The 12,882-nt window shown below is 38.7% G+C and overlaps 1 protein-coding gene across 4 annotated transcripts in view; it reads left to right on the top strand.

The window, feature by feature from the left end:
- MICU1 (mitochondrial calcium uptake 1) overlaps window positions 1-12,882 on the top strand; it is a 269,106-nt gene that overhangs the window by 110,364 nt on the left and 145,860 nt on the right. The window contains exon 3 of one of the 4 annotated variants that reach the window (XM_023547063.2): window positions 10,317-10,435. The exons of the other annotated variants lie outside the window; for them this stretch is intronic. Coding sequence (XP_023402831.1) covers window positions 10,317-10,435 — 119 coding nt within the window. The remainder of the gene's footprint in view (window positions 1-10,316; window positions 10,436-12,882) is intronic. 4 annotated transcript variants of the gene reach the window in all.

Below are 12,882 nucleotides of genomic sequence, written 5' to 3'. Positions count from 1 at the left end.
AGCCGTACACAGTGTAGGCATCGTGGCTGTGCCTTGCATGTCGGACAGCCTTCCTCCCAGGTCTGCCCTAAAGTTAATTACTGGTTAAACTCGGTCCCCAAACCACATGATGTGAACTCTTCCCTAAATTTAGACCACTTGCAAAGTCTAAAAAATGGGCTCCAAGAAATTGGGATAAAGAACAGGTTGATTATGCTTTTGCAGAGGCAGTTTATTGTTTTTCTTCTCATTTGACTACCAAATGCATCGTGTTCCCAAAACCACTTGTGCATCCAAAAGTAACTGTCGGAGTTGGTATTTCAGTTTAATTGCCTAGACAGTGTGGGAGACCCTGGTAGCATAGTGCTTAAGAGCTACGGCTGCTGACCAAAAGGTCGGCAGTTCAAGTCCACCAGGGAGCTCTATGGGGGCAGTTCTGCTCTGTCCTATAGGGTCACCATGAGTCGGAATCGAATTGACGGCAGCAGTTTTGTTTTCACGCAGTATTATCCTTGGAGCCCTGGTGGAACAGTGATTAAGAGCTCGGCTGCTAACCAGAAGGTCGGCAGTTTGAACCCACCAGCCGTTCCTTGGAAACGCTCTGGGGCAGTTTACCTCTGTCCTCCTGTAGGGTCACTGTGAGTTGGAATTGACTCGACGGCAATGAGTTTGATTTTGGTTTTTATACAGTATTTGTGAAAGCATAAATTATTGTCGCAATTTTTTTAGAATCTTGGCAGTGATTATCAAACATTTTCATAAATTTTGCCCCCGAAATTCCATTTTTACAAGTTTAGGCTAAGAAACTAACTGCATGTACAAGGATGTTGATGGTTGAAAAATAAATTGGAAAGAACTCAAATATCAAACAAATGGCTGAACAAATTATAATACATTTATGCAGTGAAACTCTGTATAGCTATTAAAATAATGTATGTAGTACACAGAGTTATTGGAAAAATGTTCACAGTGTATTCGATGAGTCAAAACATACATATGGTATGAGACCATTTTGGGAATAGAAAAAAATTACATGCATACACATACATACATGTGTAAGTATGTGTATCTGTATGTGTGTATGCATTTAAAAAAAAAAAAAAAGAAGATAGCCTGGATATTTGCATTTCGAATCTGTCAGCAAATTCTGTCAGCTCTACCTTGAAATAATCCAGAATCTTCACTATACTCAGTGCTTCTACCCTTGTCCAAGACACCTCATATCTCAACTTGGATTATTGCAGTACCTTCCTATTTGGTCACCCTGCTTCCAGCCTTGTTTCCCTACAGCCCATTCTCAACACACAGAATGGTCTTGTTAAATTTAAATAAGATCATATCGTTCCTCTGCTCAGAATCTCCCCAAGGATTCCAGTCTCACTCAAAAGAAAAGCCAGAGTTTTTACAGTGGCATGTAAGGCCCTGCACGCTCTCCCCACCACCATCCCTTTCAAGGGAAACACAGCTATTGGCAAGCACTAGAATTCTCTGCAGTTGTTTTTTTTTTTTTTTTTTTTCGGCCACAGAGGAAAAATAGGTAGCTACTCTAATTATTGTGAACTAATAACATTTACAGGTGTTTGGGGGTGGTAAGCGTAGTTATTAAGCTTCTCTAATGTTTTTTGAGACTTCTTTTTTTTTTTTTTTAATACCTATTTACAAAACCTGTCTTTGAATTATGTCTTTGTGTACTGGTAGCATAGAATTCCAGAAGTCCATTTTACTGGTACCTTATTGTACAGAAATTTAAAAAAGGAAAAGATGTTAGTCTTATAGGTAAAAAAAATAGAGAGGCTTAGAGCTCCAGTTAAATGTATTTCTGTACCTAGAATACCTCCATGGGCCAAATACTTTGGATATCTAATCTGTTATCTGGGACCAAATGGGGCACATTAACTCCTTGAAGCCTTGGGGCACGTTAACACTTGCATAATTAGCTTCAGGCTTCCTGTGTGCATTCAGCTGTCATGGAGTTGCCCTTTAAGCTAAGTGAACATGAATTCATGAGAGAGAAGGCATTGGATGCCTCACATTAAGAAAAGCAACGATCCGAAATCCAGACTTATAAAGCAGGTAAATTAAAGGGTAATTATTGTCTCCACAGGAGTCACTGCAGTGTTTCCTTGAATAGTTTCTTTTGAAGTCTAGGCTGTGTGTAACGTAATATTTAACTATTTATTGTAGTGAAAAGAAATTGTTTTATAGATGAGAGAGAAGAACAAGTTATCTGTTGGGGCTTGTTGCAAAACAGGTGAATAACCTAACTTGTTCCAGCATCCAGAGATGAAAATGTTGAAAGCAGAGCATTATTTTATCCTAATGACATCATTCTCCCAGGTGGGGTAATCTGCCTTCTTGTTCTGTACTAAACTCATTGGGAAATCCCTCTCTGGCCTCTCATAGGACTAACCCTACTCATAGTTCTGTTTTGTGCTTGACTCCCTGGGCTCTCCTGGGGTGGAAATTGGTTAGACACGTGGGACTTCGTTTTTTCCTTGGGCTCCTTCCATCAATGGGAGGAAGCGCTTAGAATCTAGACCAAGACAAATGAAGGGGAAAAGAGTGGTCCTTGGTAAAATATTCAAGTAGACTAAATTCTCTGCCTCTTGGGAATTTCTTCATCCAACAAAATTACTTTTTCCCTTTTGTTGTAACAAGGAGACACAGACGCACATACCACTAGCACTGTGTATGCAGTGTAAATGTAATTTAAAATAAGATCTCGTGGGAAAACTCACAGGCAGAGAAGCAGCAACATGACCTGGTCCCATCCTCTTGCCGTTTATCAGGGAGGTGTGCTTGTTTAGGGCAGACACCGCTAGACTGAGTACATCATGGAAAGGGCTGCAAGCTGGAGCCCTTGCCCTCTTACCTCTCCTGTAATTACGGGGTAGGAGGCAGGGAAGCTGTGTAACAGTGGGGGCTCCCTGGTTGAGAAAGTTCTCTTGTCAGAAACAGGGATTCTCCACAGATCCCTCTGGGTGGTGTCAGCCTCTTCTTCCATTGACCTAATTCAGATCTATAGAGCCAGCTTTTTACTAAGCTACCAAACAGGATATCTGCATTTGTCTGTCCTCACCTGTCATTCTAAAAATCAAAATTACCTTTCTTACAATACAACAGAACAGATGAGATGAATTTACACCATTAGGAATAACCTATAAGTTTCCAAAATAATCCTAGAAATGTTTTCAAGAGGATACTTGTAAATCCAGAAGACTCCCTAAATAATGGAGACTTACTCAGTGGATGTGGTAGCACTATGATAGGATCCTTGAAAATAGGAATATGACCTGATGTTGAATCCCCAGAATCTTCTTAAAAATGAATGATATCTAGTGCCTTCATAAATTATATACTGAACTTGTTATGTAAAACATCTTTTACAGCACAGATACTTATAATACCATAGACTCTGCCTGGCCATATACCCATGAAGCAAGACTACTTGCACTACAGCTTGGCCCTGCTGCAGAGCCCTTTCCTGCTCTGGGCCTCAATCGAAGATGGTGCTCCATAAATGAGCCACAGCAGTATTCCCAAGTATGAAATATTCTGCCTCTGAACCCTAAGAGCCACATGTTTTGATTCTTAGTGGTGAGAGTTGTGAGATGCAGTAATTTGTCCTTCATTTTGGAAGGGGTGTTCCAGTGTAACCCATACCTCTGAAAACCCTAAAAACTTTGTTGACATAGTGGGCCCTTGAGTCTGTGTCTCTCTCTCACCTTCTGGAGCACATGTATCTCCCCAGACTCCAGTGTACTTGCTATTTGGTATTCATTTGGTCTGATTAACATGATGTCATATGTGCAGTAATGTGATGGCCTGCAGAATGTCCAGACAGTCTGATCTAATTTAACTAGATTATACCAGAAGGAGAATTAACCTAGCTCTGGGTAAAACCATAAATATACTGTTGTCCATCTCATAAGTATGTGAACTGCTTCAGTTCTGTATTCTTGATTAGGATGGGGGGAGGCAGAAAACCTTTCACCAGATCAGTGGCTGCATAACATGTACTAAAGGCCATGTTAATTTGCTCTAGGAAAGATCACATGTGGCACAGCACCTACAATTGGGGCTCCTAATTGGTTAAATTTGCAGTAGTCCACTGTCTGGGTATTATATGGGTCACACTGGTCAATTAAATGGGTATATGGTGAGGACCCCACCCCTGAATCCATTAGTTTTTTAGAGTGGTAGTAATCTCTCAGTTACCCTTGTGCTACTAAGGAGGGTCCCTGACTTTGATATTTTGCCTTAAATTGGGAATTAATAACCCTCAGCCTTGCATTGTCTTTCTCTAACTCAGTGGTTCTCGAACTTTAGTGTGCATCAGGATCACCTGAAGAATCCCTTAAAACACAGATTGCTAGACCCCACCTCTCGAGTTTCTGACTGAGTATTTACATTTCTAATAAATAACCAAGTAATACTGGGGGTGGGAGAGTGGGAACCATGCTTTTAGTACTGTTCTCCCAATGCAATGATAGTGAGTGCCCAGCAGGAGCTATCCAGTTCTGTTGTCCTTAAAACTACTATTACTTCTTCCAATCCCCTCGAACACCAGTGCATTCCTTTCCACCATTGTTTCATCCCAGTTCACCGTAGGAGAAGGTTTTAACAATTTTACCGATACAGCATGCCAGAGATTATTCATTCTCTACCTAGCAGCAGTGTTGGGGTCCTCATTGCTACAAAGATCCATCTCCAAAATACTATCTTAGCATCTGCTTCCTTGTACCACTCCTGGCACCAGCTGTCTTAGGTGGGGTTCCTGGAGAAATAGCCTATAAGATGGAGATTTGCACATAGGAAGTTTGTGAGGAGTGCTGTCAGGAACAGTTGTGAGGAAATTAAAAGAATCAGGATCAGGTAGAGGGAGAAGTTGAACTGCAATGCAGTTGGTTGCCTCGAAGACCTTGGTTACTTCCATTGGGGAGTTCTGGAAAAGAGATGGCCCTTCAGAATTATCCCCTTTTGAGTTAGGTGGTCAGACATTTATATTGCTTCTTTTGCATTGACTGGATGTGGGCTGTCCCTGGGGCAGGGCTGGGACCTCGGGGTGGCGTGTGACCTTGGAAATAGTGACTCCTTTTGGCTGAGGGCTATTCCTAAGAGAAGAGCTTAGTTGTGAGCTGTTAGTAGCCAATACTTTCAGCAGCTGGGGCAACGAGTGCCTCAGTCTGGAAGGGGGAACCTGGGCAGCCTACCACAGTATTCCACCTGCCCACACTCCTGGCCATCAGTGGTGGACCTATTCATTAGTCATCTATTCTGACAAGGGTGTTATGTCAGAAGTGGAAACTCCTTTCTAATCTCTGCACTTCTAACTAAGAACACTCCTTTCACTACCACGGTGGATCCAGTCCCCTGTCCTCTTCGCAGAAGCTTACATTATTTTCTCTCTTGTATACTCACTCTCCCCTCTCAACTGAATCTCCTTAGTTTCTAAGTATATCCATTAAAAAAAAAATTAAACCTTCCTTAATCTCCGCACGTCCCTCTAATTTCCACCCTCTCTCTTCTTCCCATTACAGTAGATATTCTTGAATTATCTATACTCACAGTCCATTTCGCTATCTTTTGCTCATTCGTCCCCCTAACTCCAGTGTAGCTTCAGCCTGCATAATTACCCAAAACCAAAACTAAACAAAAAACCACCAACCTTGTTACTAAGCTAATCGGTGACCTCTTTTGTTTTTAAGACATCTGAACATTTCCTAAGCTTCGTTTCACTTGACCTTTTACCTCCTGTCTTCTTGAAACTCTCTTCTCCCTTATATGAACCCGTTCTCCTGGTTTTTTGTCTCTTGGTATACTATCTCAGGTCCCCTTTGCTACCTCACCCTCCTACATCCAACCTTTAAATGTTAACATTTTTCAAAGCTTAGCTCTGTTGCTCTTACTTGCCATCGAGTCAATTCCAATTCATCATGAACTCAAGTGTGCAGAGTAGAACTGCTCCACAGGGTCCTCAAGGCTGCGACCTTTCAGAAGCAGATCTCCAGGTCTGTCCTCAGAAGGGCTTCTGGGTAGGCTCAGACCACAAACCTGTCAGCTAGTAGTCAAGCGCTTAACTGTTTGCTAACGATTTGTGCCACCCAGGGACCTCTGAAGGTGTAGGCTCTCTTTTTATACTACACTAGTTGATTACATCTGTGACTTCAGTTAACATCTTTATGCTAGCAACTCTTAACTGTAACCTCTTCTCTAATTTAAAGATAAAAAGATACATGCACAAACACTAACTCCAAATGGATCAAAGACCTAAACATAAAGTCTAAAACGATAAAGATCTTGGAAGAAAAAATAGGGACAACGTTAGGAGTGCTAATACAAGGCATAAACAGAATACAAAACATTACTAAAAATGATGAAGAGAAACCAGATAACTGGGAGCTCCTAAAAATCAAACACCTACGCTCATCTAAAGACTTCACCAAAAGAGTAAAAAAGACCACCTACAGACTGGGAAAAATTTTTCAGCTACGACATCTCCGATCAACGCCTGATCTCTAAAATCTAAAGATAAAAAGAAGGATATCCAACTGCCAACTTATTGTCTTCATATAGATGTTGCCCAGGCTCAACACATCCCAGCATTGAACAATTCCTCTTACTGCAAAATGTGGCATCACTATCTATCTACCTGTTAACTAAGTCAGAAACTGGGGAGTTACAGTCTTCATCTGCCGTATCTAATCAATCATGTCCACAATTTAAACTCCTAAATATCTTTTGCGTGTGTGTGTGAAAATATACACACACACACAAAAATACATCATTTCAGCGATTTCTACATGCATAATTCACTGACATTGGTTACATTCTTCATGTTGTGCTGCCTTTCTCTACATCATTTTCCAAATTATTTCACCATCATTAACATAAACTCACTGTCCCCTGAGCCTCTCAGCTAACCTTTTGAGTTACAGTTGTCTGTTTGATCACATACAGATAATACTTTAAAAGAGCAGAATACTCAAGGCAAACAATCTGTACTAATTAAGCTAAACTATTTTTTTTTTTTTTTTGGTTTAAAGATGGCTGCAGGATATAGTTTTGGTTTAAGGTTTAAAGATTTCCTCAGGGCAATAGTTTCATGGGGTTGGTCCAGGCTCAGTGGCTCCAGAAAGTCCGGCTCCTGAATATCTCTTGAATCTCAGTCCTTCTTTCCTTCTCCCATCACCATCACCAGTTAATTACTTCATGCTTTTACTCATTGCATTTAACTCTCTTACCCATCTAGAATTTATTTTAGCACATGGTAGGAGCTTGTTAGCCTGCTTTTGAAGAAGGAATCATTGGTAGTAGTTTAGAGAGACAAATACTGTTTCTGACAGGAATCAAGTGAAAAACTTATTTCAAAAATTACTAGTGATGCCTTGAGTTTTCCAAATATTGATCTGAAATGCTATTGAAAACTTCTAAAGAGATTATCAAATGATCACACTTCCCAGTTTTGTTTCAAAATAATTGATAAGTAAACAAAATGGGTATAAAATTTTCAGTGTATAATGAACCAAGAAAAAAAATGTTTATATGATTGATTTTGTTAATTGGCTTCTTTAACTTCCTTTATGGAGAAAAGTAAACTGTGACTCCTGAGGGTAAGAATTTTGTCTTATAGTCTCATTTCAAGGTCATAAATATTAGTTACTTTATTCCCAATATCATAAATATTAGATGAATGAGTTAAAGCCTCTGTTCAAGGCAAAGGAGGTGAACTCAGTGTTATATATAGCATAAGAACCAGCCTGTTATCTCATAATCATTACAGTTTTCATGTAATATATTGCTGGAAGCAGGATTTATTTTTATTTAAATATGACTATAAATCGTTCTGTGATAGTATTTTACTTAAGGATGTAATCTAACTTACAGCCTTCAAGTTTAGATATTTTCTAATTACTGGTCTAATTATTAGACCTTATTGGCCTTTTATAGCTAAAGACATCCCTTTCTAGTTAATTTGATTTGTTATTTTTCATCCTGACGACCATCTGTGAGGGTGAACGCCAGATTCATACCATTAGGATTTAAATCCCAGCTTTAGCTATGTAAGCCTCAGTTTCTTCATCTGAAAATGATGATAACTACTAGTACCGCTGAAACCAAAACCCATTGCCACTGAGTTGAATCCGACTTATAACGACCTTATAGGACAGAGTAGAACTGTTCCATATGGTTTCCAGGGAGCACCTGGTAGATTCGAATTGCCGAGCATTTGGTTAGCAGCCATAGCTCGTGACCACTACACCACCAGGGTTTCCACTAGTACCCCCTTATAGGCTTGTTCCAAGTAACATACAAGTTACTTTGAATAGTACCTGATACAGGGTAAGCCCTCAGTAAATGTTAATTATTATTTTTAAACTAACACTTTCAAAAAAACTTATTGGTTATGCATGTGGGGAATAGATCTAGGTGTAAACTTGGGCATAAGCCCACCTCAACTCCTAATTTCTCCATAGGCTTCCATGATAACTTTAGACTTATCTTGATCTTAAAAAAAAAAAAAAAAATTTGCCCGAGCCTAGAAGAGCTAGATGTTGCCCAGCTACCACCACTGACCAGCTGCTCTGACAGGGATCACAATAGATGGTCCCAGACAGAGCAGAAGAAAAATGTAGAAAAAAATTCAAATTCACTAAAGACCAGGTTTACTGGTCTGACAGAGACTGGAGGAACCCCCAAGACTATGGTCCCTGGACACCCTGCTGACTCAGAACTGAAGTCCACTTTCAGCGAAAGATTAGATAGGCCTATAAAACAAACAATAATACACATGAGGAGTGTGCTGCTTAGTTCAATCAAGTATGTGAGACCAAATGGGCAACACCTGGCCCAAAAGCAAAGACGAGAAGGCAGGAAGGGACAGGAAAACTAGACACAGGAAACTTGGGGTATGAAGAGAAAGGAGGAGAGTGCTGATGCAGACACATTGCAGGGATTGCAACCAATATCGCAAAACAATTTGTGTACAACTTTTTAAATAAGAAACTAATTTGTGCTGTAAACTCTGACCTAAAAGCACAATAAAATTAAAAAAAAAATTTCAGTTAGTAGAAACTATAGATCAAGAAGGAAGAGGGGTAATTAAGAAGATGCTTTGGGACAGCTTGTTGAGTATTTTGGTTTCCCAATTTATAAATGCATTACATTCTTAAGAGGATATTTTATTAAGAGCAAAAAATGAAATTAATAGAGCTTGCCTTCTCCATGTGACTTCTAAAGGAAAAACAGGGCAAAGGATGAAACTTTTTTGCCTTAAATCTGTGTGATTTTTTTTCCCCTTGCACTTACTCATGCAGTTTTCCTCAGTAAAAAGCAGTGAGTTCAGGAGACTGTATTGGAAGAACAATAAAATAAAATTCTTATTTCCTATTTTTGCTTAGGAGCCTAAAATTGGAATTGTCATTTAGTCTTTTTAATAATGGTCAGTTGATCCAGTCATGATTCTTTCCTTTGTAGTGTGTTTCCATGATGTCTAACTTACAGAATTATGTACCAATTAGGCACTGATCAAATCATTTTACTGACTTGTGTGTGGAAACCCTGGTGGCATAGTGTCTAGGTGCTGTATATGCAGACCAAAGGGCCAGCAGTTCGAATACACCAGACACTCCTTGGAAACTCTGTGGGGCAGTTCTGTTCTGTCATACAGGGTCGCTATCAGTTGGAATCGACTCAGCGGCAGTGGGTTTGGTTTGGACTTCTGGATATTAATTATATAAATGAACACATTACTATTAATGGTTTTGTGTTTTGCGTTTATTTTCTTAGCATTTTAGTAAGACAGTTATATGTTCTGTAAATAATGATAATTTTCCCCCTCTTTTTTTAACATATATGTTTTATTTTATTTCATTGTATTGTTTTGGCTAGAACTTTCCAAATAATAGCAGTTGTAAACATCATACTTAGCTCATTACATTACAATGAACGTCTCTAGGACTCTTCAATTCAGTGTTTTGTGAATCTTGGTTTCACGTAAATATTCTTTACCATATTAAAGAAGTACCTGCTACTGTTTCTCAAAAAGAAAAAAAACATTAGGAACACTTGAATTTTATCAAATGCTTTTTCAGCGTCTAGCATGCTAATCAAACTGATTTTACTCCTTTGACCTAGTTTATCACACTGTGATCATAAAAATACTGCATTTGCCGTTTCTTTTATTACTTGTGCATTTGTTTGTTTTGTGTGTGTGTGTGAATATATAACGAGTCTGTCTAAATGTCCCTTGAACACTTAAAAAATATGCGTAGTCTCTACCAGAATGCAGTATTCAATACATACTAATTTGAACTTGTGGTTTGTGTTATATAAAGCCTCCATGGCCCCCCTGCAGTACAGTTGGATGGGAGTATACAGCTGCGCAACCACAGAAAACACTCAGGAAGCAGCCTAATTAATTTACCCTGCTTTGAGCATATTGAATCACTAAATGGTAAGAAACTAAATCTTGTGTTACAGTGAAAAAGTCATTACAAATTCAGCAAAGTGGCAGAGTAAAAGGTCAACACACAGAAATCAATAGGGTTTCTATACCTCAGCAATGTGCAAGAGGAAAAAAATGTTAAGGAAAGATTACCATTTATAATAGCATCCAAAAGAATAAAATACCTAGGAACAAATTTAACCAAGAAGGTGGAAGGCCTATATACAGAAAACTATAAAGCATTGCTGAAAGAAATTAAAGTCCTAAATAAATGACATTCCGTGTTCATGGACTGGAAGGCTTAACATAGTTAAGATATCAACACTACCCAAAGCAATCTATAAATTCAGTGCAATCCCTGGGAAAATCCTAATAGCCTTCTTGATAGAAATGGAAAAGCCAATCCTCAAATACATATATGGAAGGACAAGGGACCCTGAATAGCTAAAACAATCTTAAAGAATAAAGTTGGAGGACTCATACTGCTTGACTTAAAAGCACACTGTAAACCTATAGTAATTTAAAAAGCCTCATACTGATGTATTTATTATCTGTGAAACTAACAGAAGATCATACCAAAGTAGGGTGGGTCCTAATCCAGTCCAAATGCTGTAAAAGAGAAGAGACACAGAAATGGACAAAAGAAAGCCAGCTGCTTGACAACAGAGTTATACTGCAGCTGCAGGCCAAGGAGCGCCTGGAGCTGCCGGAACCCAGAGAGACAAGAAAGTATCTTCCCCTAGAGTCTTTGAAGAGAACATGGCCCTATCTACACTCGGAATTTGGACTTCTCATCTCCAGAACTGTGAGCCAATACGTTTCTGTTCTTATAAGCCAAAAAATAAAACAAAGTACTCCAGAGAAGGGCTATTGGGATGTTGAAGTTCTGGAAGCAAGCCTAAGAAACTTTAATAGGGACATGCAAACAGTTTGTATGTGTATGTGTGTGTGTGTTTTAATAATACTTTTTTGTGTTTTCAGTTAAAAGTTTACACAGCAAATTAGGTTCTCAGTTTAACAATTTCTGTACAAATTGGTGACATTGGTTACGTTTTTCACATTGTGTTGATATTCTCATTATTTCCATTCTGGTTCTTCCATTTCCATTAATCTAGTTTCCCTGCCCCACCCCTTTTATATCTATGGTAATAAAAAAAATAGTTTTCATTTATTCAGAGGTCCATCATTCAGATGAGAAAGCATATATATTTTTTATTTCTCTAGAAAATAAAACTAGGGCAGTTAGTGGGAGCTACACAGAAGTAGATTTGGGCTCTGCATGAGAAAGAACTCAATTGACGTGGCCAAAAATGGTATAGGCCTCGGGAATGGTGACCTCTCTCTCATCAAATAAGACTTTATGATCATCCTTACAAATTCAATAGTAAGGTTCATCATTGAACAGAGGGTCATATTCTAAAGTCTTTTGTAACTCAGAGTTTTCCAATATTGTATATTACTTCTTCGTTCTACAGTATCATTTTAAAACAGAAGTAGTACAAGGAGGGATTTTATGGTAGGAGAAGCAAACCAATTCGCTAACCTGTTCATTTTTTTTTTTTTTTTTAATGTTGTTCATTCCGTCAGTACTACCAGAAAAAGAATTGAAGGCAGCAAATGACTCATTATGTTGTTCTGGGGAGCCAGAATTAGAGCCGTATTCTTGTGCATTTTCTTTTAAAAAATACCAAGTGACACAGCCATGAAAGTTTCAAGACCCCTAGTGTTATTGCTTGAGACTCTGATTAGTGACTTATTACACATAGAAAAAGATAACTTTTTACCCCTTACCACTAAAGCAAAGTAGAAAAATCTGTGCTTCAGAGAACAATCTAGAGTTGTTATTGTTGATTCTCAGTGGTAGAATATTATAAAAATGGATTCTTAACCAGAATGCACTTCATGTATCTTCATTTCCTAGTAGCAAAGGTCATTGTGAAAATCTAAAAGATGTAGTAATGCACCTTGGTATAGAATTTTATTATTGTTTTAATCAGTGTCTACATATGTTAAGATCATTTTGGAAATAGATTATGGTATTTGCAGCAGGGGGAGAAAGCCTCATAGTTCACTCTGTAAGTAGCCTGGACTTCAAAGGAATTCTTTCAGAGTGGATTTTTTCTTTAAGGAAATAGATTGTGAATTAGGGTAAATCCAAATGAGCAGGTTGTGGTAGTATCTATTTCTAAGGACACCTGAAAGCTTTCCAGAACAACTAGATTCAAACAGTACTCCGAAGCCTCCATTTAAGTGGAGACAGGGAAGTTCACAAGAGAATTGCCTGACAGCATATTCTTGTGTCGTGTGTTTCACTTAGAGCAAGCTGGGGTTTTGTTCCTTTGCTTGCTTGTGTGTTTTATATGCTTTGACATGATACGCAGGTGAAAATTGAATATTCAGCCTGAGAGAACTGCTGCTCAAGGGACCTTCACTAATAGACTGGGCAGGCCTAAATG

The sequence above is a fragment of the Loxodonta africana genome, chromosome 16, assembly GCF_030014295.1.
Source record: "Loxodonta africana isolate mLoxAfr1 chromosome 16, mLoxAfr1.hap2, whole genome shotgun sequence".
In the NCBI taxonomy this organism is placed as follows: Eukaryota; Metazoa; Chordata; class Mammalia; order Proboscidea; family Elephantidae; genus Loxodonta; species Loxodonta africana.
Note: the sequence above shows the minus strand (reverse complement) of the source record. Positions and strands in the feature narration are given on the sequence as shown.